The 26,943-nt window shown below is 54.0% G+C and overlaps 1 protein-coding gene across 2 annotated transcripts in view; it reads left to right on the forward strand.

Annotated features, from left to right (window-relative positions):
• The window catches only part of LCMT1 (leucine carboxyl methyltransferase 1), a 31,558-nt gene extending 15,216 nt beyond the window's left edge, over positions 1-16,342 (forward strand). For both annotated transcript variants that reach the window (XM_054180547.1, XM_054180546.1), the window contains exons 6-11: positions 1,791-1,893; positions 6,361-6,481; positions 8,397-8,498; positions 8,979-9,070; positions 12,276-12,373; positions 15,517-16,342. In XM_054180547.1, the coding sequence (XP_054036522.1) occupies positions 1,791-1,893; positions 6,361-6,481; positions 8,397-8,498; positions 8,979-9,070; positions 12,276-12,373; positions 15,517-15,539 (539 nt within the window). In that variant the 3' untranslated portion in view covers positions 15,540-16,342. The remainder of the gene's footprint in view (positions 1-1,790; positions 1,894-6,360; positions 6,482-8,396; positions 8,499-8,978; positions 9,071-12,275; positions 12,374-15,516) is intronic.
• The last annotated feature ends 10,601 nt before the right edge of the window (positions 16,343-26,943 follow it).

The following is a 26,943-nucleotide window of genomic DNA, read 5'->3' on the forward strand; positions in this document are numbered from 1 at the left end:
GCAGGGGGTTGGACTGGATAATCTTCCAGAGGTCCCTTCTGTGATCTTGTGGTATCTACTCCCATCTTTTGCCATCCAGGAGCTGTTTCTGCAGCAGGATCCCAAGTTGAGCTGTTCCAGAGCTTGCTCCTACAGGGGGGTAGTGGCTGGGCATTGTAAACCCACTTCAATCTGACTCTGGGTTGTTTCACTGCTTAGCTTCCTTCTTTTCTTGCTTGTTCAGTCACACTGCTCTGGGGAGAGGGAATGATGCTGTGCTCTTGTGTCCTGATGACTTCTAAAGCAGGACACAGCAATCAGCTGTTGTTCCTGCACTGAGAGCAAGGTGCTTGTGCTGCTGCTGGCTGCCTTGCAGCTCAGGGGCTTGATTTCAGTTCCTCTTTCATGCTGGGAAGTGTTTGCAGGAGCTTGCTGCCTGTTGTGTCCCAGGCTGAATATTTGTTCCTCAAGAATACCTTCTGTGATTTGGCTGTGCCCTGCAATCCCACCAGAGGATCACACACACAGCCTAAACTGTTAACTTGGTTTTCCTCCTACATCTGTGGCTGATCTGTGGCCAGCAGGAGGAGGGAAGCACTGGTGCCCCTGTGCTGGGCACTGGTGAGGTTGCCCCTCGAACCTGGGGTCAGTGTTGGGCTCCTCCCTCCAAGAAGGACATTGAGGAGCTGGAGCAGGTCCAGAGGAGGGCAATGGAGCTGGGGAAGGGTCTGGAGAAGAGGGCTGGTGAGGAGCAGCTGAGGGACCTGGGGTTGTTCAGCCTGGAGAAGAGGAGGCTGAGGGGAGACCTCATTGCTCTCTACACCTCCCTGAGAGGAGGCTGGAGTGAGGTGGGGGTTGGTCTCTTCTCCCTGGTACCAGGTGAAAGAACAAGAAGGAGAGGCCTGAAATGGTGCCAGGGGAGGGTTAGGTTGGAGGTGAGGCAAAACTTCTTTGCTGCAAGAGCGGTCAGGGCCTGGCACAGGCTGCCCAGGTTGGTGGGCAAGGCTCCCTCAGGCAGATCTGTTGGGACATTGGAGAAGAGCCTACAAACCAAACCAAAACAAAAATCCTGCCCTGAATCTTCTGCTTCTCCTTCCCTCTGCATTCCTTGAAGCCATGGTAACGGGTGGGATGCCTGAGCTGCTTCAGAGCAGCTGGGAGTGAAAGCAGGCTCGTGGCAGAGTCTGGTGTGAATATCTCCCCAGCTCTAAATCTCTAACCAAGCAGACATGGATGCTGCAGAGAGGGGAGTTTGCTGTTGGTAGACAGAACACAGCAAACTTGGCAATTTCATCTTCCCTGCAGTTTTTCACTTGAGATTTTTCAGCCTCCCTCTCATGAGGATGATCAGAGGCTGCAGCACCTCTGCTATCAGGGACAGGCTGGAAGAGTTGGGGCTGCTCAGCCTGGAGAAGAGAAAGCTCCAGGGAGACCTTAGAGCTGCATTTCAGTGTCTGAAGGGGACCTACAGGAAGGCTGGGGAGGGAAGGTGGTAGAAGGGTCTGTGGTGATAGGACAAAGGGCAATGATTTGAAAGTGGAGCAGGGCAGATTTAGGTTGGATACCAGGAGGGAGTTCTGCACAATGAGGGTGGTGAGGCCCTGGAACAGGCTGCCCAGGGATGTGGTTGAGGCTCCATCCCTGGAGACATTCAAGATCAGACTTGATGTGACCCTGGGCAGCCTGATCCAGTTGGAAGTGTCCCTGCTGAGTGCAGGGGGGTTGGACAAGATGAGCTTGGAGGGTCCAGCCCACTGCAGCCTGTGACTGTGATCTGTAACCCTGAGTCTCCCCACGGTGTGCCCTTGCAGACTCCCACAGCCTGGACTCCAGTCGCTACTCCATAGTGGGAGCAGACCTCCGCTTCTCCTCAGACCTGGAGGACAAGCTGAAGAAGCACAACCTGGATGTGCAGTAAGACTCATTTGGTTTCATTTGGATTGAATTGGTTTTGTGATGAGGGCTGGGGGAGGTGTGGTGGTGCTTGGGCAGGCAGTGTCTGCAGCCAGAGCTCCTGATGCTATTTCCATGGTTACCTTTCCTGAGCCCTTGGAGCAGAAGGAATTGTTCAGACACCTCATGCAGGCTAGGGAGCTCCAAGTCTGGAGCCAGCTTGTTCCTTGCATGGGCTGGTCTGCAAACTGCCTTTTCATCCTCAAAACATCAACACAACTGTTTGCTTCTCCTTCCTAAAACACCAAGGGGGATGAAGCATGGCTTTCAGTGAATGCTTCTGCTGGTTGCTTCTCTTTGGGGGCTAGGATCTGCTTCCACAAGTTAAAGTTCTCCTTGCAGCACAGGCAGCTGTCATTCCTCCTCACTTCCCCTCCATCCCTTCCCCTTCAGGGGATGAGTTCTTACAGCAGCCATTTTCTGCCTCAGAGCTCATGGTTTTCTTTTTCTACTTCATGAATTTAACTCTTTTAGAGATTGCTCCAGGAGTGGAAGGGGAGAGGTTGCTCCAGGAGTGGAAGGGAGAGGTTGCTCCGGGAGTGGAAGGGGAGAGGTTGCTCCGGGAGTGGAAGGGAGAGGTTGCTCCGGGAGTGGAAGGGGAGAGGTTGCTCCAGGAGTGGAAGGGAGAGGTTGCTCCGGGAGTGGAGGGGAGAGGTTGCTCCAGGAGTGGAAGGGAGAGGTTGCTCCAGGAGTGGAGGGGAGAGGTTGCTCCAGGAGTGGAAGGGAGAGGTTGCTCCGGGAGTGGAAGGGGAGAGGTTGCTCCGGGAGTGGAAGGGAGAGGTTGCTCCAGGAGTGGAGGGGAGAGGTTGCTCCGGGAGTGGAAGGGGAGAGGTTGCTCCGGGAGTGGAAGGGGAGAGGTTGCTCCGGGAGTGGAAGGGGAGAGGTTGCTCCAGGAGTGGAAGGGAGAGGTTGCTCCGGGAGTGGAAGGGGAGAGGTTGCTCCAGGAGTGGAGGGGAGAGGTTGCTCCAGGAGTGGAGGGAAGAGGTTGCTCCAGGAGTGGAAGGGGAGAGGTTGCTCCAGGAGTGGAAGGGGAGAGGTTGCTCCAGGAGTGGAGGGGAGAGGTTGCTCCAGGAGTGGAAGGGCAGAGGTTGCTCCGGGAGTGGAAGGGGAGAGGTTGCTCTGGGAGTGGAAGGGGAGAGGTTGCTCCAGGAGTGGAGGGGAGAGGTTGCTCCAGGAGTGGAGGGGAGAGGTTGCTCCAGGAGTGGAAGGGGAGAGGTTGCTCCGGGAGTGGAAGGGGAGAGGTTGCTCCGGGAGTGGAAGGGGAGAGGTTGCTCCGGGAGTGGAGGGGAGAGGTTGCTCCGGGAGTGGAAGGGAGAGGTTGCTCCAGGAGTGGAAGGGGAGAGGTTGCTCCAGGAGTGAAGGGGAGAGGTTGCTCCAGGAGTGGAAGGGGAGAGGTTGCTCCAGGAGTGGAGGGGAGAGGTTGCTCCGGGAGTGGAAGGGGAGAGGTTGCTCCGGGAGTGGAAGGGGAGAGGTTGCTCTGGGAGTGGAAGGGGAGAGGTTGCTCCAGGAGTGGAAGGGGAGAGGTTGCTCCGGGAGTGGAAGGGGAGAGGTTGCTCCGGGAGTGGAAGGGGAGAGGTTGCTCCGGGAGTGGAAGGGGAGAGGTTGCTCCGGGAGTGGAAGGGGAGAGGTTGCTCCGGGAGTGGAGGGGAGAGGTTGCTCCAGGAGTGGAAGGGGAGAGGTTGCTCCGGGAGTGGAAGGGAGAGGTTGCTCCAGGAGTGGAAGGGAGAGGTTGCTCCAGGAGTGGAGGGGGAGAGATTGCTCCAGGAGTGGAGGGGAGAGGTTGCTCCGGGAGTGGAGGGGAGAGGTTGCTCCAGGAGTGGAGGGGAGAGGTTGCTCCAGGAGTGGAAGGGGAGAGGTTGCTCCAGGAGTAGCAATCAGCTTGAAGTTCATTGAAGAGAATCTGCTTTAGCAGGAGCTTTGGACTGGATGGGTTCCCTTCCAACCCCTCCCCATCCTGTGATTCTGTAATCCTGAGTTATTCCAGGTGAATCCCTGCACTAGAGCTGGATCAAAATGTGACCAGTTGCCCATAGGAAGGCTGCAGAGGGACTGTTTGCAAAGGCCTGCAGGGACAGGATGAGGGACAGTGGTTTGATATGAGAGCAGAGCAGGTTTAGTTTGGATGTGAGGAACAAGTTCTGCACCATGAGGGTGCTGGAAGACTGCAATAGGTTGCCCAGGGAGGTGCTTGAGGCCCTAGCCCTGGAGGCCTTAGAGGTGAGGCTGGACAAGGCTCTGAGCAGCTTGCTCTAGTGGAGGGTGTCCCTGGTGCCTGCAGGGGGTTTGGACTGGATGCCCTTGGGAGGTCCCTTCCAACCCATTCTCTGATTCTGTGAACTTCACTCTGGAAGCCACTCTCTGGGGTTTGTTGTTCAAGCATTGGGCTTCTGGAGGGGGCAGGACTGAAGTTTTTTAGAGCAGATGATGGACACAGCTCTCAGATCTCAGCTATATTTATAGAGGCTATCTGGCTGGGTGGGAGAGAGCATATGGGGAAGCAGAATGCATCCCATTGCCATTTAAGTCTCTGCACTTCCAGCTCCTGCAATCTTGCCTTGCTTGCCTACATTGCTGCTCCCTGTAGAATTTCTCCTCTTTTTTTTTTTTCCTCCTTCCTGTTCATTCCAGCAATTAAAAGAAAATTCCCTAATTCTAAAGAAAATTACTCCTGTGGATGTCTATTTTTGGGGGGTTTGTGGATGGAGGGGGAAGCTGCAACGTGCAGGCTCTGGATTGCATTTGGGTAGATAATGTGAAGTGTACTTCACAGGGACTGAACACATTGGGCTAATTAAAATTCTTCTGAGAACTTCTTTTATAGAGAAACTTCTTTTTTACTTCTTCTTCTCCCTTTTCCCCCTTCCCTTTTCCCCCTTCCCTTTTCCCCCTTCCCTTTTCCCCCTTCCCTTTTCCCCCTTCCCTTTTCCCCCTTCCCTTTTCCCCCTTCCCTTTTCCCCCTTCCCTTTTCCCCCTTCCCTTTTCCCCCTTCCCTTTTCCCCCTTCCCTTTTCCCCCTTCCCTTTTCCCCCTTCCCTTTTCCCCCTTCCCTTTTCCCCCTTCCCTTTTCCCCCTTCCCTTTTCCCCCTTCCCTTTTCCCCCTTCCCTTTTCCCCCTTCCCTTTTCCCCCTTCCCTTTTCCCCCTTCCCTTTTCCCCCTTCCCTTTTCCCCCTTCCCTTTTCCCCCTTCCCTTTTCCCCCTTCCCTTTTCCCCCTTCCCTTTTCCCCCTTCCCTTTTCCCCCTTCCCTTTTCCCCCTTCCCTTTTCCCCCTTCCCTTTTCCCCCTTCCCTTTTCCCCCTTCCCTTTTCCCCCTTCCCTTTTCCCCCTTCCCCCTTTCTAATGTATTTCTCATTTTGCTTCTCTCTCAAAGGCTGTGGATTGGTTACAAGCCATGGAGAAGTGGTGCTGAGGGATGTGGTGTGGTGGTGACCTGGCAGTGCTGAGCTGAGGGTTGGACTTGATCTGCATAGAATGGTTTAGGTTGGAAGGGACAGAAAGCTCACCCAGTTCCATGGCCATGGGCAGGGACACCTCCCACCAGCCCAGCTTGCTCAAGGTCTCATCCAACCTGGCCCTCAACACCTCCAGGGAGGGGGCAGCCACAGCCTCCCTGGGCAACCTGTCCCAGTGTCTCCTAACCCTCACTGGAAAGAATTTCTTCCTCATCTCCAGTCCAAATATCCCCTCCCTGAGCTTCAGTCCATTCAAGCCAACACTCCTCTCAGAAGAGGCTTCTCCAGCACCTGCCTCTTCTTCAGCCACCACTGTGAGGTGAAGGACCCACCCTGCTCTCAGCTCCCTTGGCCCCTCAGGGATGAGAGGAAATTCTTGGCACCAAGGTTTGCCCAGCAAGCCTGAAGGAAAACTCTGCTGGTGGGGAAAGGTTTGGAGATGGGGACAGAGGAGGGACTTCTGACAAGGGCTTGGAGTGACAGGACAAGGGCCAACAGCTTTGAGCTGGAAGAGGGGAGACTGAGGCTGGAGATGAGGAAGAAATTCTTTCTAGTGAGGGTGGGGAGGCCCTGGGACAGGCTGCCCAGGGAGGTTGTGGCTGCCCCCTCCATGGAGGTGTTCAAGACCAGGCTGGATGAGGCCTTGAGCAACTTGGTCTAGGGGCAGGTGTCCCTGCCCATGGCAGGGGGTTGGAACTGGATGATCTGTCAGGTGCCTGCCAACCAGAGTGGTTTGCACTCTGCATCTCTGAATCTCTGCTCTGTACCCATGGGAGTTACCCGTGGTGCATCCATCGCCTGCCAGAAAGCCCAGCTCCAGTCAGCTTGGTGATTTCATTCGGTCTTAAATGGCTGGTTGATGAAAAAGGAGGCTCTCTGAAGACACTGTGGGCCATGAGATGACTTTGCTTGCCTGGAATCCTCTCTGGGTTTCTGCTGTTCTTTACCTGAGCTGCTTCTCCTGCCGTTTTGTTTTCAAGCTTGCCGACGCTGCTGGTGGCAGAGTGTGTGCTGGTGTACATGACCCCACAGCAGTCTGCAGAGCTGCTCAAGTGGGCAGCAAGCACTTTCCCAGTGGGGATGTTCATCAATTATGAGCAGGTAATTGGGGTCAGAGTGGCTGGAAAGCAGCCAGGCAGAAAGGGACCTGGGGGTACTGGTTGACAGCAGCTGAACGTGAGCCAGCAGTGTGCCCAGGTGGCCAAGAAGGCCAATGGCATCCTGGCCTGTATCAGGAACAGTGTGGCCAGCAGGAGCAGGGAGGTCATTCTGCCCTGTGCTCAGCACTGGTTAGACCACACCTTGAATCCTGTGTCCAGTTCTGGGCCCCTCAATTTAAGAAGGACATTGAGACTCTTGAACATGTCCAGAGAAGGGCAACAAGGCTGGGGAGGGGTCTGGAGCACAGCCCTGTGAGGAGAGGCTGAGGGAGCTGGGGTTGCTTAGCCTGGAGAAGAGGAGGCTCAGGGGAGACCTTCTTGCTGTCTACAGCTACCTGAAGGGAGGTTGTAGCCAGGTGGGGGTTGGTCTCTTCTTCCAGGCAAGCAGCACCAGGACAAGAGGACACAGTCTCAAGCTGTGCCAGGGGAGGTTCAGGCTGGATGCTAGGAAGAAGTTCTTCATAGAGAGATTGGCCATGGGAATGTGCTGCCCAGGGAGGTGGTGGAGTCCCCATCCCTGGAGGTGTTTAGGAAGAGGCTGGCTGGGGTGCTTGGTGCCATGGTTTAGTTGATCAGATGGTGCTGGGTGATAGGTTGGACTCGATGATCTTGAAACTATTTTCCAACCTGGTTAATTCTATTCTATTCTCTTCTAAAAATGGCATTTTTAGAGCTGCCTGATTGCCAGAACTCCTACTGCAGAGAGCAGATTTTGTGCTTGTGAAAAGAAAGAGCAGGGCCCATCCTGTTGTACAGAGAGCTCCTGCTGAAGTCCTGCAGGGCTGGGCTTGGTTTGGAGATGTTTAGCTCTTTGTGAGGAGCATCCAGCTATGCTGGAAGACAATTTTGGCACTGTGTTGATCTTTAGTAACTGAGACTTAAATCAGTGTGTGTGGAGACAACTGTAGAATATTGGTTTAGATAAGAGAGAGGAGACAGAAACGGTGCTGAACGTTGGCCAGGGGTGGGTAAGATTCCATAATTGCCTCTCAGTCTCCTTTGGAGCAGAAATCACAGCAGCATGAACTCAGCTCCTCTGGCTGCAAGTCAAAAGCTGCCTCAGGGGAACTAGGTGGCTCCAGGAATTAGTAAGGGGATCTTCCAAGCTGTGAGCTGGTGCCACAGAGCTGAAGCACGCTGCTGCCAGTGTACAGCAGAGTGGGCCTGCGGTGCCCAGCCCCTGGGTCTCAGGGAAGCAGCCCTGGCACTGCCAGAGTGGCACTCAGCTGGGGAATGGGGAGGGAGCTGAGGGGAGGGTGGCACTGGGAAATGACACCTGGTGTCAGGTTGGAGTGGGTCTAGAGGAAGGCATGAATATGATCAGATGCTAGAGAGCCTTCTCTATGGGGACAAGCTGAGGGAGCTGGGGTTGTTCAGCCTGGAGGAGGGAAGGCTCCAGGCAGCCCTTCCAGCACCTGAAGGGGCTGCAGGAGCACTGGGGAGGGGCATTTGACAAGGGCTTGGAGTGACAGGACAAAGGGCAATGGCTTTGAGCTGGCAGAGGGGAGACAGACTGGAGGTTAGGAAGAAATTCTTGACAGTGAGGGTGGGGAGGCACTGGCACAGGCTGCCCAGGGAGGTTGTGGCTGCCCTCTCCATGGAGGTGTTCAAGGCCAGGCTGGATGAGGCCTTGAGCAAGCTGGGCTTGGTGGGAGGTGTCCCTGCCCATGGCAGGGGGTTGGAACTGGATGAGCTTTGAGGTCTCCTCCAACCCAAAGCATCCTATGAATCCCTGAAGTGAGTGCTCCCCTGTGCATTTGCTGACCTGGATGGTTGCAGGGGTTGAGCCAGCTGCTGCTCTTGGCTGTGGTTGTGTCCCTGTGGGAAGGGCAACCCTTTTGTCTCCTCTCCCCGAGGTGAACATGATGGACCGCTTCGGGCAGATCATGATTGAGAACCTGCAGAGAAGGCAGTGCAACCTGGCTGGAGTGGAAGTCTGCAGGTCCTTGGACTCTCAGGTGAGGGGGGCAGAGCTCTGCCTGGCTCTGATGTGGAACTCAATGAATCCACCTGCTGGCTCTGCCTCTCGTGCGTGCGCTGCTTGGGAGCAGCTGGCAAAGCAGCTGTGGGGTGGGCTTCTCTCTTACCCATCTCACACTGGTTCCTGTTACTCACAGATTGCATTGGGTGAAAGGGACCCTCCAAGCTTATCTTGTCCAAACCCCCTGCAGTGAGCAGTGACACCTCCAACTAGAGCAGGCTGCCCAGGGCCACAACCACCACTGGCGGTCGCTTGACTTCAGGCGGCTGCACAAAACCTGCAGCAGAGCAGAGCACAGCTCCATCTATCCCCCTGGTAGCAGCACATGCTTAGAAAGAGTCTAAGAGCCCTTTAAAGAACAGGTCAGGCAGATGGCCTAGAAAATCCCTGGGGAGGAGGAGTGTGGCCTGGTGTTTGTGCTGGAGTGCTCTGAAGGCTGCTGCCTGTCTGTTTGCAGCGGGACCGCTTGCTGCTGAACGGCTGGGAGACCGCCCGTGCCATCGACATGATGAAGGTGTACAGCTCTCTGCCCCAGGCTGATGTCAAAAGGTATCACTGAGAGCTTGCCCAAGGCCAAAGGTCACCTCCAGATGCCATTTCCAAGGTAGTTCACCTCAGTGTGGAGCATGGGATCCCCCAGTAGGACGGAGAGGAGGCTGCGTGCGGATGCTGGCGAGGTGCACAGAGCATGACTGAGGCTGAAGCTCTGCAGAGCCTTCAGGATGATGCCTGGAGGAACATTAATGACCCAGAGGGTTACTGCTGCCAGGGGTACACTGGCACTGCTGGGGTTGCATTTGGGTACCATATAGATTGCATTTGGGTACCATTGTTTAGCCTGCAGAAGAGGAGGCTCAGGGGAGACCTTCTTGCTGTCTACAACTCCCTGAAGGGAGGTTGTAGCCAGGTGGGGGTTGGTCTCTTCTCCCAGGCAAGCAGCACCAGAACAAGAGGACACAGTCTCAAGATGCGCCAGGGGAGTTTAGGCTGGAGGTGAGGAGAAAGTTCTTCCCAGAGAGAGTAGTTAGCCATTGGAATGTGCTGCCCAGGGAGGTGGTGAAGTCCCCATCCCTGGAGGTGTTCAAGAGGGGATTGGACGTGGCACTTGGTGCCATGGTTTAGTAGTCCTGAGGTGTTGGGTGACAGGTTGGACTTGATGATCTTTGAGGTCTTTTCCAGCCTTACTGATTCTGTGATTCTATGATTCTAAAGCATCTTGTGACAGCTGGAGAGGGACTTTTGACAAGGGCTTGTAGTGACAGGGCAAGGGGCAATGGTTTTGAGCTGGAAGAGGGGAGATTGAGACTGGAGATGAAGAAGAAATTCTTGACAGTGAGGGTGGTGAGACACTGGAACAGGTTGCCCAGGGGGGCTGTGGATGCTCCCTCCCTGGGGGTGTTCCAGGCCCAGCTGGATGAGGCCTTGAGCAAGCTGGGCTAGTGGGAGGTGTCCCTGCCCATGGCAGGGGGACTGGAGCTGGATGCTCTTTAAGGTCCCTCCCAAGCCAGCCCATTCTGGGAATCTGTGAGAAATGTGCAGATAAAAGATGCTGCAGAAACACTGCAGAGTTCTTACAGAGGCTTCTTGTGAACACCCAGCCTGCACAACACCAAAGCTGAGAAAGGGGGACCTGAGTGAGTAGCTTGCAAGGTGCAAAATCTGGATCTGAATTGGCACAAGTCAGTCATTAACTCCAGGCTGAGGTAGCCTTGGTCACCAGAGGAGCTTTAGGTTGGATGTGAGCAACAGGTTCTGCACCATGGGGGTGCTGGGACGCTGCAACAGGTTGCCCAGGGAGGTCACTGGGGCCCTGTGCCTGGAGGTCTTTGAGGTGAGGCTGAACACAAGGCTCTGAGCAGCCTGCTCTCGTGGAGGATGTCCCTGCTGCTTGAGGGCAGTGGGTCTGGATGCCCTTTGGAGGTCCCCTCCAACCCAACCCATTCTACCATCCTGAGCAGCCCCACCCGGGGGTTTCTCAAAGCATGGGGCTGAACAGGTGAGCCTGCAAGCCATAGGTTGTGTAGCTGGGAGTGGTGGCAGTGTGGAACATATGGCACTTGTGGAGGAGAGACACAGCTTGTGCTTTCTTTGCAGCATTTTTGTCTACCTTGGATCTGCTCAGCTCCTTCCGCTTGTCCCAATTGCCAGGAGCTGGGTTACATAAACTCTGCCTCTCCCCTCTGATGAGGCAAAGAATGTTTGCTGCTGACACAAAACTTCCCAAGGTCTTCTCCTGCAGCACTGCCATGGCTGGCAGTGCAGGATCTCTTGCCCCTCAGCCTCTTGTGATCCTCCCTTCCACACACTTAGCATGGAAAATAACAATCCTAGGATGGCTCAGGTTGGAAGGGACCTCAGAGCTCATCTGCTCCAAGCTCCCCACCATGGGCAGGGACACCTCACAACTAGACTTGGCTGCTCCAGGCCTCATCCAGCCTGGCCTTGAACTTCCTCACATGGCATCCACAGGCATCCACAACCTCCCTGGGCAGCCTGTTCCAGAGTCTCACCATCCTCCTACTGAAGAGCTTCCTGCTCAGATCCAGTCTAACCCTGCTGTCCCTCAGCTTCAAACCATTGCCCCTTGTCCTGGCTCTAGACACCCTCATGACAAATCCCTCTGCAGTCTGCCTGTAGGATCCCTTCAGGTAATGGAAGGCAGCTCTGAGGTCCCTCTGAACAACCCCAGCTCCCTCAGCCTATCCTCACAGCAGAGGTGCTCCAGCCTGTGGATCATCTTTGTGGCCTCCTCTGGCCTCACTCCAACAGCTCTGTGTCCTCCTTGTGCTGGGGACACCAGCACTGGAGGCAGAATTGGAGATGGGGTCTGAGCAGAGCAGAGGAAAGAAAATCATTAATGATATCCAAGTATTTTGGAGTGAGAGAGAGGAGAGTGCCAGCTTAAACATCTCAAAGCAAGCACAGCTTGGGAGGAGTTCTCCCATTTGTGTGGTGGGAGACATTCAAACACCTTGCTCTGAGACTCCTAGGTAGGAACCATTTAGGAAAACAAAGAATGCTCAGATCTTCTGTACCATTTGGTTTGTGCTTTATCATGAGCTCATGTGGGAGAGCTGTTAGAAGCTGCACCCATCGCTCTTCCAAGACATCATCTGGACTTGTTGTCATTGTCTGGAGCAAATGCTGCCTGCAGTTCTTCACTGCAGTCCTTTGGTAGAGAGAAATCTGCTTCCTTTGGGCTGTGCCCTGGGGGCTTCTTAAACCCAGCAGGACCAGGTACATGCAGGTCATAGAGAATGGGTTGGCTTGGAAGGGACCTCAAAGCTCATCCAGTTCCAACCCCCTGCCATGGGCAGGGACACCTCCCACCAGCCCAGCTTGCTCAAGGCCTCATCCAACCTGGCTTTGAACACCTCCAGGGAGGGGGCAGCCACAGCCTCCCTGGGCAGCCTGCTCCAGTGTCTCCCCCACCCTCACTGTCAAGAATGTCTTCCTATTCTCCAGTCTAAATCTATAGCAAAGGGGCTGGAAGGGAAATACTAATATTTGTTGCACAGATCAGTCTTGGAACAGGAAATCCCAGGGGTGAGAAGCTGGAAACACCTTGTGGGCCAGTTACATGGACAGCAAGGGCTAGGAGAGGTGGGGACATCTTCCTTAAGGACCTGCATTAATTTCCTGGGAGGTTGATTGCCTTATGGCCATGGGTTGCACTCTGGGGGAGTGAGAAGAGCAGGTTGAAAACTGTGCTGAGACTGCAGCCTGACTCACAGTTTGTGTTTTCTCCCTGCAGAATAGAAGGACTCGAATTCCTTGATGAGAAGGAGCTGTTTGAGCAGCTCATGCAGCACTACTGCATCTGCTGGGCTTCCAAGGACAGCAGCAACCTGGGTAAGGTCCTCCAGTGTGGCCTGGAATTGTGCCAGGGGAGCTTGAGGCTGGAGATCAGGGGAAATTTCTGTCCTGTAAGAGAGGTCAGGCATTGGAGCAGGCTGCCCAGGAAGGTGGTGGAGTCTCTGTCCCTGGAGGTGTTCAGGACACATGGAACACTGCAGCAGGATGCCCAGGGAGGTCACTGAGGCCCCATCCCTGGAGATCTTCAAGGGCAGGCTGAACAAGGCTCTGAGTAAGCTGCTCTAGGGGAGGATGTCCCTGCTGACTGCAGGGGGGTTGGGCTGGATGCCCTTTGGAGGTCCCTTCCAACCCAAACCATTCCATGATGTGGCACTTGGGGCCATGGTTTAGTGGCCATGGTGGTGTTGGGTTGATGGTTGGACTGGATGATCCTGGAGGACTTTTCCAACCCAAGCAATTCTCTGATTCTATGATGTAGGAGGTGACTTTGTGTGGAGAGGCTGGGCCTGGGCACAGCAGCTGTCTGCCAGAGGTATGGTGTTGCAGGAGCAGGGTCTGCTGCTCTCTCACCACCTCCCAGGTGGTGCCTCATGGCTGTTTCTCCCACGAGGGTTTGTGTAGGCATCTAACTGCCCAACAGGAAGTTTGTCCAGCCCAGGGAGTTAGAATTTCTGCTGAAAGCTGCCTTATGGGTTGCTTTAAATAACTGCCTGCCTTCTACTATCACTGCTAATTGAAAGGTTTACAAATCACATGCATGTGAAGTGCCATATGGGCACACAGGAGATGGAATCACAGTGTCCTGACAACACAAAAATAAACCCCTCTTTCTTAGCCCAGCCTTCTTCTGCTCTGTCCCCATTTGCATCCATCTGAGGCTTCAGTTTTCCACTCTGCTTTCTCCTTGGGGGGGGGGGGAGAAGAAGAAAAATTCCCTCTGAACTCAACTCTTTGAAATGCTGCTTTTAGTCTTTTCAAAGTCTCTCCAAGGGTGGAATCTCTTTGAAACAAACCCACTTGATTTATTCTCTGTGGAGCATTCTGTATCTTGCTGCTGCTTAGGAAGTGCTGGAATGGAAAGGGTTGTGGTTTGGGTGAAGCCTGGGTGCTTGTAGCCCTTTGCTGTCCAACTTAGAAAGCCAGCTCCTGCAGACACACTCCAGCTCCACTTCCTCCTGCACCTTCAGGGAACAGCCTCTCCAGAAAACCTCCTTGCCTGCCAGTTTCTATCCTTTTCTTCCCTTTCTCCTTCTTTGCCCTTGCCTTGCTCCTGACAGGGTAGCACTCAAGAACAAAATGTATTTGCTGTTCCTTAGCAAGTGTGGCTATGCATGGTCCCTGCTGAAGCTGTGTGCAGCCAGAGTAGCTGCAGCTGGGAAACTTAGGCCTTCAGTAGCCTGCTGTGACAGAGATCCCACAATGGCAGCATGCTGGGATTGAAAGGGACCCCTGGAGATCACCCACTCCAACCCCCTGCTCAAGCAGGGCACCCACAGCAGCTTGCCCAGGATCACAATGGCCAGGGGGGGTTGGAAGCTCTCCGGACAAGGAGACTCCACAGCCTCTCAGGGCAGCCTGCTGCAGGGCTCCAGCACCCTCACACCACAGTTTCCCCTCCTGTTCAGCTGGAACCTCCTGGGTTCCAGCTTACACCAGTTGTTCCTGCTCCTATTACTGCTGCTGGCTTGTGTCTGCAGACCCCAGCTCTACAACTGTGGCAATTTGGAGCAGCAGAAATGCACTTTTCATTTCTCAGGGCTGAAAACTGCTGGCTGTAATCTAGAACTGATTTCTAAAGGAGCTAAGGCGAAAAGGTTCCCTTGTTGCCAGCAGCTGCTGGTCCTGGGGTCTCCAGGGTTGTTCCTTGCTGTGACCAGAGAAGTGTTTGGGACAGTTTGGGTGCTGAGGTTGAGCTGTGCAGCATGTCTTAGAAGTGAAACAAATCTCAAAGGGGATAATCAAGTGTCTGTGCATAGCTCTGCCTCATCTAAAGCAGTTTTCTCCATCCCATGAGGATTTGCTGCCCTCATGGGTGTTCTCCCCAGCTTTCTCTTTGTCATTTCAGGGGCAGACCCTTAGGTACAGCAGCAGCCTCTGTGCTGTTCTTTCTGCCAGGAATAACTTCAGCAATAGAATTGAATAGGAATAGGAATAGGAATAGGAATAGGAATTGAATTGAATTGAATTGAATTAACCAGGTTGGAAAATACTTTCAAGATCATCAAGTCCAACCTATCACCCAGCACCATCTAATCAACTAAACCATGGCACCAAGCACCCCATCCAGTCTCCTCCTAAACACCTCCAGGGATGGGGACTCCACCACCTCCCTGGGCAGCACATTCCCATGGCCAATCTCTCTTGCTGGGAAGAACTTCTTCCTCACCTCCAGCCTAAGCCTCCCCTGGCACAGCTTGAGACTGTGTCCTCTTGTCCTGGTGCTGCTTGCCTGGGAGAAGAGACCAACCCCCACTTGGCTACAACCTCCCTTCAGGTAGTTGTAGAGAGCAAGAAGGTCTCCCCTGAGCCTCCTCTTCTGCAGGCTAAGCAACCCCAGCTCCCTCAGCCTCTCCTCACAGGGCTGTGCTCCAGATTGGCTTATCCAAAAGAATTCCTTCTCTGGAAACTTTCAGACCCCACCTGGATGCATTCTGGGTGGCCTGCCCTAGGTGATCCTGCTTTGGCAGGGGGGCTGATCCCCAGCAGTCCCTTCCACCCCCTTCCATTCTGTGACTCTGTGAATTGCTGATCACAGCCAAACAGAGGGTTAAAAGAAGATCCAACCTCTTTCCTCTTCCTCTCACCAAATCCTTTACAGTTAAGTTTAAACAGAAAAATAGCTCTCAAAGCCACCTTAGAATCACAGAATCAATAAGGTTGGAAAAGACCTTTGAGATCATCAAGTCCAAGCTGTCACCCAGCACCTCAGGACTACTAGACCATGGCACCAAGTGCCACATCCAATCCCCTCCAGGGATGGGGACTCCACCACCTCCCTGGGCAGCACATTCCAATGCCTAACAGCTCTCTCTGGGAAGAACTTTCTCCTCCCCTCCAGCCTGAACTTCCCCTGGCACACCTTCTTTCTGTCTCTAACTGTCCCAGCAGCAGTGGGGTACAGGTGGCAGCAGGATAAACACTTTGGTTTCTCCTCCCCCTCCCTTTCCCCTCTCAAACAGGCCTTGCAAACATCACCTTCTGAGGAGTGTGCCGGAGCTGCAGCCCTGGGCCCAGCAGCCTCCTGCTTGAGCCAGGATCACAGTGATGGGACTTTGCATGTGCCAGCCTCAGCCTGTGCATCTGGGTGAGCAGTACCAGCACAGAACAGGGTGGCTGCTGCTGCTGTCGACTCTCCTGGTGGCTTTTGGTGGTTTCAGTGACCCTTTCTTTGCCCACTGTGAGCAGCTGGCACGAGGCAGGTGCCCAGCTGTGCGCCGGTGGACTTGGCTGAGGTGTCATTGACTCCTGACCTGGAGCTTGCCTGCCTTAGTTTGAAACTAAGAGTAAAGTGTTCTTGGCTTGTCTGATTTCCCTCTGTTGTCTCTTTGTGGGTGTGTAAAATGTCTGTGTGGCAGGGAGCTGGGGAGCTGCCCTGCTGGGTGCCCCTGCCCTGTGCACAGCTGCTTGGGAAGGTTGAGCTCTGTTCATCCCCAGTTCAGGTTTCATTTCTGCCCAGTGCCACCACCTTGGCTTTCTCCAGGCTCTACTGTTGGTACCAGGCTGTCTCTGAACCAGCTGTGTCCTTTTGGGGATGGGGGAAAGAAGGGGAGCCCCAAGGAGTCAGGTACAAGGGACTGGAGGATGTTAAAGTGGACTTTAATGAACTGGGAAGGGCTTAGCTTGGCAGCTCAGAAAGGTAAGAAAGAAATTAACCTCAATTTGCACTGCTTCTGGTAGGATCTTCACACCAGTTTCTCATTCTTCTTTCTTTCCTCTTAAAAGAAACAAAGCCCCACTGGAAGTCCTTGCCCTGGTGTTTGGAACTGAATCTTGCAACCTTCCTATCAGAAAAACAATAAATGTTTATAAGTATTGATATTTGGCCTGTGTCTCACTCATTGGCAGTTAACCTCTTCACAGCTGCTTCAGTGACAACCTCTTTGTTTCCTCCTCAGTGAGGATTTTTGCAGCAGTTACAAGCTTGCAGCTCAGAAGGCCAATGGCAGCCTGGGCTGCATCAAAAGCAGCAGATGGAGAGAGGGGATTCTGCCACTCTGCTCTGCTCTGGTGAGACCTCTCCTGCAGTGCTGTGTCCAGCTCTGGAGCCCTCAATAGAGCAAGGACATGGGGCTGATGGAGTGTGTCCAGAGGAGGGCATGCAAATGATCAGAAGCTGGAGCACTTCTGCTGTGGGGACAGGCTGAGGGAGCTGGGGTTGTGCAGCCTGGAGAAGAGAAGGCTCCAGGCAGACCTTAGGGCAGCCTGCCAGGACCTGAAGGGGGCTACAAGAAGGCTGCAGAGGGACTGTTTGCAAAGGCCTGCAGGGACAGCAGGAGGGGCAATGGTTTGAAATGAGAGCAGAGCAGACTGAGATTGGATGTGAGGAACAAGTTCTGCACCATGAGGGTGCTGGAACACTGCAACAGGCTGCCCAGAGAGAGAGTTGAGGCCCCATCCCTGGAGATCTCCAAGGTGAAGCTGGACAAGGTTCTGAGCAACCTGCTCCAGCAGAGGATGTCCCTGCTGAGTGCAGGGGGTTGGACTGGAGGAGCTTTGGAGGTCTCTTCCACCCCAACCCATTCTATGCTAACCATTTCCCTCCTGTCTGTGACTTTCTGTGCTCCTGGCTTTAGAAATGGTTAACATGGGCTAGGACTGGAGATGGAGGGAAGGACATTACTGAGATACCAGAACAAAGCAAGCAGTCCTCAGAAGTGTTTTCAGTCATCACTGCAGAAGAACAGAAGCAATACAAAGAAGTGACCTTCCCTTGCCTGCCTGCCTCTCCATCACTGAGCTTAGCCACTGGTGGCCACAAGCCACCCACAGTCAAGTTTCTGTTGAGCTAATTCCCTGAACTGGCCACAGAAGTACAGGATTTGGTTAACCCTCTGCTCAGAGTGTGTCCACAGAAACCCTTTGCCCCCCCAAGGGGAAGGGCTGGGCTGTGTGACTGTGGAAAGAACTTCCAACCTTTGCTTCCTAGATAAGAACATCAATGGTATGCTTGTGCCTGCACATGTGAGATGCTTGGGCTGAGCTGGGCCCCACTCCTATTAAGAGCTGCTCTAGGGGAAAGGACCTGGGAGTCCTGGTGGACAACAGGATGCCCAGGAGCCAGCAATGTGTCCTTGTGGCCAAGAAGGCCAATGGCATCCTGGGGTGCATCAAGAAGTATGTGGCCAGCAGGTCAAGGGAGGTTCTCTCTCTCCTCTGCTCTGGAGAGGCCACATCTGGAGCACTGGGTCCAGTTCTGGGCTGCCCAGTTCAAGAAGGACAGTTCCCACCCCTGGAGGGATTGAAAGGATGTGGAGATGTGGTGCTGAAGGCCATGGTTTAGCAGCAGACTTAGTAGTGCTGGGATAATGCTGGAACTGGTGGATCTTAAAGATCTGTTCCAGCTGAAATGACTCTGAAATGTTTTACTTCTTCCACCTTCAGAGTGGGCTGAAGCCCTTGGGGCAGGTGGCTGACCCAGGACCTGTTCTAGCAGCTGGCCCTGTGCTTGAGATTCCTTTTGCTTCAGGTGGGCTTGAGGTAATGGCTCTGGTGGGTTTGTTAATCAGGAGAACTGATTAACTGGGGCTTGGGGGCAGGTTTATCCCTGCCCTGTCCTCACAGTCTGCATGAAGCCTGTTGCAGAGGTGTTCCCAGCCTTTGGAAACAGACACCTTCAATCCCCAGCCCTGTGGAGGAGCCTGTTGGAGCAAAGAGTGGTGAGCTGAGCTGGATCTCATCACACACCTGACTGTCCTTGGATCTCTAAGCTCTCAGCACTGTCATTCCAGGCTCTACAAAGCCCAGTTCCTCCTCACTTGTGTGTTCACATGGATGCAGCTTTCTCCTTCAGGGTTTGTGGAGTAAGGACTTACTAACAGGTAATGCTCAGTGGTGGAGACTCCCTGGTATGACTTTAACATCATATCTGGTTCACCTGCAGTGCTCTTTGATGTTCTGCTCTTTGAACTCTGTCCATAAACACCTCTGATCTGACCTGCTGGTGTTAGCATTGCCTGTGCTGGCTGCTGCACACTGCTGAGAGGTGGTTGTCCACCCTCAGACACCTTCATTGGACTTAACCTGCCCAGAGGCTCTGAAAGAGCTGAGTCAAAGGTGCTGCAGTGTGAAGCTGGGGGAAAGGAGACAATGTGCTGTGTCACAGAGCTGCTGAGAGCTACCTCTGGCAGGTTTCCTGACAGTTCATAGCTCTGTTAGGGAGCATCAGAGATTGCAAACACAACCAACCCCCCCAACCCCCCCCCCCCAGCTCTCTACAAACACCTTCTGCACCTCAGGAGGCCTCTGGTGCAGTGAGTCATGCCTCCTCTGTGGCAACCAGACAGCCCTGCTGATCTCTGAATAAAATGGAATAGAATTAACCAGCTTGGGAAAGACCTTTGAGATCATCAAGTCCAACCTAGCACCCAGCACTATCTAATCAACTAAACCATGGCACCAAGCACCCCATGCAGCCTCTTCCTAAACACCTCCAGGGATGGGGACTCCACCACCTCCCTGGGCAGCACATTCCCATGGCCAATCTCTCTTTCTATGAGGAACTTCTTCTTAGCATCCAGCCTAAACCTCCCCTGGCACAGTTTGAGACTGTGTCCTCTTGTTCTGGTGCTGCTTGCCTGGGAGAAGAGACCAACCCCCACCTGGCTACAACCTCCCTTCAGGGAGTTGTAGACAGCAAGAAGGTCTCCCCTGAGCCTCCTCTTCTCCAGGCTAAGCAACCCCAGCTCCCTCAGCCTCTCCTCACAGGGCTGTGCTCCAGACCCCTCCCCAGCTTTGTTGCCCTTCTCTGGACACCTTCCAGCACCTCAACATCTTTCCTAAACTGAGGGGCCCAGAACTGGACACAGGACTCAAGGTGTGGCCTCACCAGTGCTGAGCACAGGGCAGAATGACCTCCCTGCTCCTGCTGGCCACACTGCTCCTGATACAGGCCAGGATGCCATTTGCCTTCCTGGCCACCTGGGCACACTGCAAGCTCATGTTCAGCCTACCATCAACCAGTACCCCCAGGTCCCTTTCTGCCTGGCTGCTCTCCAGCCACTCTGACCCCAGCTTGTAGCACTGCATGGGGTAAATCAAGAGCAGAATAGCTCCACCTCTACCAGCAGCTCCATTTTGGCAAGACCCCCTTGAAGAGCATGTTCTTGGGAGCCAAGCTGAGGTCCAACCTGCTTTGAAATCAACAAATCTCTTCTCTTTGAACTGGTCAACATCCAAGATGCTACCACTGAGCTGTTGCATTTTTCCTGTGCAGGGGCTTTGAAAGCCTCTCACTCCAGGAGATGGTCCTGTGCTGGGCCTCTGCACTGCCAGTCAGGCTTTTTTTATCATCTTCTTTGTCACAGTTTAATCCTCTCTGTGCTTGGAAGTGATGTCTGCCAGCATGAGGCAGATCTTGGTGGAATTTCTGCTCATCAGTTTCTATTTTAGGTCCCTTTCTAATGTGCTCATCTGAAAAGAATGTGGTAAAGGAGCAGAGCCGGTGCAGGGGGATGAAAGGCACGATGGAGAGCCATGGGAAGACCTTCCAACAGCCTGCCAGAACCTAAGGAAGGCCTACAAGGAGGCTGGAGAAGGGCTTTCTACAAGGGGAAGCAGTGATAGGACAAGGGGTGGTGGTTTCAGACTCAAAGAGGGAAGCTTTAGATCAGATGCAAGGAACAAACTCTTCGTTGGGAGGGTGGTGAGACCCTCTCTCAGGCTGCCCAGAGAGGTGGCAGATGCCCCATGTCTGGAAGCATTGCTGCAGGTCAGGCTGGTTGGGGCTCTGAGCAGCCTGCTGTAGTTGGGGATGTCCCTGTTGACTGCAGGGGGCTTGGACTGGATGAGCTTTGAAGGTCCCTTCAGCCAAAGCAGTCAGGGATTCTGCACTGCCCTGTCCTCCTCCTCTGGGTGAGTCTGATCTCCCATCTGCAGCTGTTCAGCTGCCAGCATCCAGCTGGGAGAAGGGGAGTCAGAGCTCTTCAAGACTCTTCTAGCTCAGCTCCCAGCAGTGGTGCAGAGAGGTAGGTCACCTTGTGCTTCAGGGGTGCAGGGGATCAAAGGCATGGGGGATAGCTGGGGGAGGCTGGGGGTGGGCTCCCACGATCAGCAAAAGCAAACACATCTGTCACCTCTGCAGGGAATGTTTGGGTTGGGAACATGCCTGCAGCTGCTGCTGCTGCTGAGACAGCTCTGCTGAGCTGGGAAAGGCTGAGGAACATCTCCTGGCCAGGAGAAGTGGCCTATGGCTTCTGCTTCTTGCCGTGCTTTTGGTGTGACTGTCTCAGCAGAGCCCTCCTGGAGCTGCCTGGTGAATCCCTGCCTCTCCTCTGCTCCCAGCCCAGCCTTGCCTGCCTCATTGGGGCTGGCAGCACAACAAAATTCACCACAGACCGCTTTGGGTGGGAAGGGACCTTTAAAGGTCATCTAGTCCAACCCCCCTGCAATCAGCATCTGCAACTAGGGCCCCACACAACCTGACCTGGAATGGTTCCAGGGATAGGGCATCCACCACCTTCCAGTGGCAGTGTCTCACCACCCTCACAGGGAAGAATTTCTTCCTTACACCTGATCTAGATCTGCCTTCTTCCTGTTTGAATCCCTCATCCCTCACTACACTGGGGAGGTGGTTGAGGCCCCATCCCTGCAGATATCCAGGGAGGCTGGACAGGGCTCTGGGCAACCTGATCTAGTTGAGGATGCCCCTGCTTACTGCAGGGGGGGGGTTGGACTAGGTGACCTTCAGAGGTCCCTTCCAACCCAGACCATTCTATGATCTCTGCCTCTCTTCTGCTCCCAGTCCAGCCTTGCCTGGCTGACTGGGACTGACAGCACAACAAAATCATCTCTGGTTTGTTTAAAGTGGGGAAAAAAAAACCTCAAACCCCCTTTAGTCCTGGGTGAGCCACAAGGCAAAAGTCTCCTGCTTTGGCCCAACCAGCAGCTGTGGTGCCCTCTCCAACCCCCTGCCCCCTTGGTAGCTTCTCTGATGCTGGGAGGGTTTTTTTCTGTCTCTGCCTGCAGGAGCTGGTGTCTGGGGTGGAATCACTGCCCAGGGACCTTGGCACTGGCTGAAGAGCCTCAGAACCTACAGGAAGGCTGGGGAGGGGCTGTTCAGAAGGCCTGTGGTGATGGGACAAGGGGCAATGGTTTGAAGCTGGAGCAGGGCAGATTTAGGTTGGGCATCAGGAGGGAGTTCTGCACAATGAGGGTAGGGAGACACTGGAACAGGCTGCCCAAGGGTGTGGTTGAAGCTCTGTCCCTGGAGATGTTCAGGATCAGACTCGATGTGTCCCTGGGCAGCCTGATCCAACTGCTGAGTGTGGGGGGGTTGGACAGGATGACCTTGGAGGGTCCCTTCCTACCCAGCGCGACCTGTCGCTCTATGAAGCAGCCCTGGCTGGTGCCCACCCCTAGATAAGGACACAACGCTGTCCTCTGCCACTTGCACATCTTCTGTCAGCCCTGAAGTTAGCTCTGGGCTCCATGTCACAGCCAGAGCCAGGTCATTCTGCTGAGGATCACCTGAAAGTACTTGAACCAGTTTCCTCTTTCCTTCTGCATCTAGTTTCGGTGTCTCTGAATGTGGCAGCAGCAGGAGGTTTGATGTCATCAATGGGCAAAACTTCTCCTGCAAGCCTCCTGTGGTGAGGAGCCTGCAGTGTTCCTCCTAATGGGCTGTGGAGCACCTGAAAAGCTGGGGAGGTTTAGGTTGGAGATTAGAACAAATCTCTTTGCTGCAGGAATGGTCAGGGACTGGAACAGGCTGCCAGGGGAGGTGGTGGAGTCCCCATCCCTGGGGGTGTTCAAGAAACTTGTGGCCATGGCAGCTGGGGCCATGGTATGATGGCCATGGTGGTGCTGGGCTGAAGGCTGACCTGGAGGCTCTTGGAGGTCTTTTCCAACCCTAACAATTCCATGGTTCTGCCAGGGAATGTGGGTAGCAGGAAGGGGCAGCCAGAGGAGCTGTGTCTGGGCAGAGCTGCCGCCCTGGGCGCTCTGCTGTTCTCCCAGTGCCAGGGGCTGTGAAGCTTTTGCTGGAGCAGGATGCTGAGCCCAGTTGTCATGGCAAACCCAGAGAGTCAGAGCACGTGGGCCCTGCCTGCCTTTGAGGTGTCTGTCACCAATTGTTCCTGACAGGTACAAGAAAATCCTCATCTCTGCTCCATGCTGAGTCCTGGGGCTTGATCCTCACTCTGTCCAAGCTTCAACCACCACTTAGGAGATTACGCTTTGCTGTGCCTCTGTTCCACCCGTGTTGAGCATCTTAAAAGGTGGGTAAGAGGAGTCTCCTCCTAGAGAATTAAACTGAGGTCCTTCCAGGGATTATCCAGCTCTGGGGAGGCAGTGACAGGCAGCTGTCGGCTCAGCACGGGGTGTTTCCAGCTTCTCTGCAGCTGCTCGCTTGGTGCTTACAAGGTCTGTCAGGTCTCTGTGCTGCAGGGGCATGGGGAAAGGAGGGACACTTCCAGAAGGAAATTGCCTCAAAATGCACCAGGGGAGGCTTAGGTTGGATGTTAGAAGAAACTCCTCCACTAAAAGGGCTCTCAAACACTGGCACCGGCTGCCCAGGGTTGAATCCCCATCCCTGGAGGTGTTTCAAAGAGGCAGAGATGTGGTGCTGAGGGCCACGGTTTAGAACGGTTTAGAGTTAGAGAATGGTTGGACTGGATGATCTTGAAGGGCTTTTCCAAGAAAAACTATTCCATGAAACATGGTTGTTGAGGGTGGAATGGTTCTGTGGTTGGCCTTGCAGGGCAGTTGTGAGGATCCAAGTGCAGGACAGGGGTCCACGTGTGTGCGCCGTGTGGAACCAGGACCCTCCCTCTCTTCTCTGAGAGCTTGGTGGATTTGAATATGAAGTAACAGCATTAAGGGCTGAGTGTGGCTTCATCCCACTGCTTCTTTTCCCTTCTCAAACCCCAGTCTGTGCATGCAGAGCTGACCCAAATCTGTCCCTGTTTTCCAGCAGACAAGGCTTAAGCCTGCCTGAAGAGCCCTTGGAAATTTCCATCTGCTCTCCAGCATTCCAGTAGCAGTTGGGAGGAAGCCTCTGATGCAATGCAGGGTCTATAAATGAGCAGAGGTCACCTAACCTGTGTCACTGCTAGGAGCTGCAAAGAATTCTGCAGCTTCTCACTCAGTGCCATGGGGTAATCATCAAGGCTGTCAGTCCCCAAGGCAAATACTGTAAAGATAAGGCAGTGTCAAAGGAGTTGCCTTTGCCTCTTTATGGCCTTCTGAAAGAGCTGACCATGGGCACTGGGTCTTTCCTCACTGAAATACCTTCTGCAGAGCTTTTACAGATGTGCAGCTGGAAATCTGGCCTATAAAACGTGCCAGCACTGCTCCAACAGAGAATCCATGGAACTCCAGCATGGTGGCGGTGGAGGGGACCTCTAGAAATCACCCACTCCCAACTCCTCCTCCATTTGCTGTTCCTTACCAAGTGTGGCTGTGCATGGTCCCTGCTGAAGCTGTGCAGCCAGAGTAGCTGCAGCTGGGGACACTTAGACCTTCAGTATCCTGCTGTAACAGAGATCCCACAATGCCAGCGTGCTGGGATTGGAAGGGACCCCTGCAGATCATCCAGTCCAACCCCCTGCTCAAGCAGGGCACCCACAGCAGCTTGCCCAGGATCACAATGGCCAGGGGGGGTTGGAAGCTCTTCAGAGGAGACTCCACAACCTCTCTGGGCAGCCTGCTCCAGGGCTCCAGCACCCTCACACCAAACAAGTTTCTCCTCTGGTTCAGATGGAACCTCCTGGGTTCCAGTTTGTGCCCATTGCCCCTCGTCCTGTCCCTGGGTACCACTGAGACTGGCCCCATCTCCTTGCCTCCCAGCCTTTGGCTCTTGTTGAGCACTGATCAGATCCCCTCTGGGGCTCCTCTTCTCCAGGCTCAACACCCCCAGGGCTCTCAGCCTTCCCTCCTCACAGAGATGCTCCAGGCCCCTCAGCATCTTTGTGGCCTCTGCTGGACTCTCCCCAGCAGTTCCCTGTCTCTCTTGAACTGGGGAGCCCTGAACTGGAGCCAGGACCTCAGCAAGGCAGAGTAGAGGGGGAGGAGAACCTTCTTGGACCTGCTAGCCACACTCTTCCTCATGTGCCCCAGGGATGGTTCACATCTTTCCCATTGAAAGGTGGCAGATCTGCAAGCAGAAGCAGGATGGAAGAGTGGAGAGGGCTGGATGAAACCAGGGCCTTCTGGCTTTTCCGCCCATGGAGATGGGAAATGTTCTCTGTGGTTCCTAAAAAGTATCTTTGGAAGCTGCTGCTTGCTTTGTGCCACCATTTCCTGTTCTAGTTGACACAGTTGCTGTTGTCACTTATTTAACAAACGGGTGCAAGCACAAACAAGGACAAAAATAAGTGGCTGCTAATAGGAACAGATTTCTCTCTTCCCATCCCCACGCCTTTCCCCACCAGCAGAGCTTTCCTTCAGGCTTGCTGGGCAAACCTTGGTGCCAAGAATTTCCTCTCATCCCTGAGGGGCCAAGGGTGCTGAGAGCAGGGTGTGTTTCTTCACCTCACAGTGGTGGCTGAAGAAGAGGCAGGTGCTGGAGAAGCCTCTTCTGAGAGGAGTGTTGGATTGAATGGATTGAAGCTCAGGGAGGGCAGATTGAGAGTGGAGATTAGGAAGGAATCCTTGACAGTGAGGATGAGGAGACACTGGAACAGGTTGTCCAAGAAGGTCTTGGATGCTCCCTCCCTGAAGGTGTTCAAGTTCAGGTTGGATGAGGACTTGAGCAAGCTGGGCTGGTGGGAGGTGTCCCTGCCCATGTGAGGGGGTTGGAACTAGGTGATCTTCAAGGTCCCTTCCAGCCCAGCCCATATGAACCTATGAGGTGAAGCTGGAGATGGGTCTGCAGCAGTCACTTAGGTGTTAGGAGACCCTGTTCTGCTCAGGAGTTGTGAGTGCAGGGAAGCCACAGTTCAGGGCAAGCAGAGGTGAAATCCAGCACCACCTCTGCCACTGCATGAGGATAAATATAGATCATGCATATTGCTGCTGTAAACCTTTTCAAGGCCAGCTCAGCTGGGGCTTGGAGCCACCTGGTCTAGTGGAAGATGTCCACTGCCCCGTGGTAAAGATGCTGGAACTAAAAGGTCTTCAAGGTCTTGTCCAACCCACACCATTCTATGCCTGCATGGCAGACTCCAGGCAGCCACAAGCCTGCTGAGATGATGCTGTTCCCTTCAGGCCTTGGTGGACCCCTCAGTCTGGAGTTCTTTGCCTTGCCCATGCTCATCTTCTACACTGTGACTTCTGACCACATCTGTGCCCGATGTCTTGATGCTCTTCTGGCACTTCTCAGCCAGCACAGCTGACAAGTGGAGACAATTCCTTGATGGTCAGTTTGTGCTTTGCCCATCTGCCCTCCCATGCTGCCAGAGCCTGCTCTGCCCCTTGGCTGGAGTGGTTTGGTGATGAGCCAAGCCATGCCCTGGCCTCATTTTGTCCACCAGGAGGTTCCAGTAGGATTTAGGAGAGCACTTTAGGAGCCACAAATGATGGCTGCCAAAAGTGTTGCTGTTTTGTTGCCTGGATTTGTCCCTGGTTCTGAGGTTAGCTCAAATCACCTCCAGAACTGTGGGGTTTGCCCTTGTAGCCACCCTCACACCAAGGCAGTGCTTGGAGAACAGCAGCATTCCTTGGAATCCAGGGGCACAGGCAAGAAGCTGCCAGCTGAGCTCTTTGTTAGTGGCACATCCATGTGGCAACACAAAAACCCCCACAAAAAACCCAACATTTCCTCTGCCAGGGGAGGTTTAGGCTGGAGGTGAGGAGAAAGCTCTTCCCAGAGAGAGTTGTTGGCCATTGGAATGTGCTGCCCAGGGAGGTGGTGGAGTCCCCATCCCTGGAGGTGTTCAAGAGGGGACTGGATGTGGCACTTGGTGCCATGGTTTAGTAGTCCTGAGGTGTTGGGTGACAGGTTGGACTTGATGATCTCTGAAGTCTTTTCCAACCTTATTGATTCTGTGATTCCCTGATCCTCCAAACCACAGCAGTGGTTTCCCAGTGCTGACATCTCCCAGCTGCTGTCTGTCAGATGTTTTCCCACCAGGTACCAGACATAGAATAGAATAGAATAGAATAGAATAGAATAGAATAGAATAGAATAGACCAGACCAGGTTGGAAGAGACCTCCAAGATCATCAGATGCCCAAGCAGTGCTGCCTGCCACCTGGTGTGGAGCCTCTTGGCCCTGTAGGAGAAGCAGCTCATAGGATTGTAGAGGTGTTTGAACTGGAAGAGACCTCTGAGAGCACTGAGTCCAACCATCAACCCAACACCACCATGGCCACTAAACCATGTCCCCAAGTGCCATGGCCACACATTTCTTGAACACCTCCAGGGATGGGGACTCCACCACCTCCCTGGGCAGCCTGTTCCAATCCCTGACCACTCCTGCAGCATAGAAATTGTTCCTCATCTGCAACCTA

Source organism: Dryobates pubescens, chromosome 4, assembly GCF_014839835.1.
Source record: "Dryobates pubescens isolate bDryPub1 chromosome 4, bDryPub1.pri, whole genome shotgun sequence".
NCBI lineage: Eukaryota > Metazoa > Chordata > Aves > Piciformes > Picidae > Dryobates > Dryobates pubescens.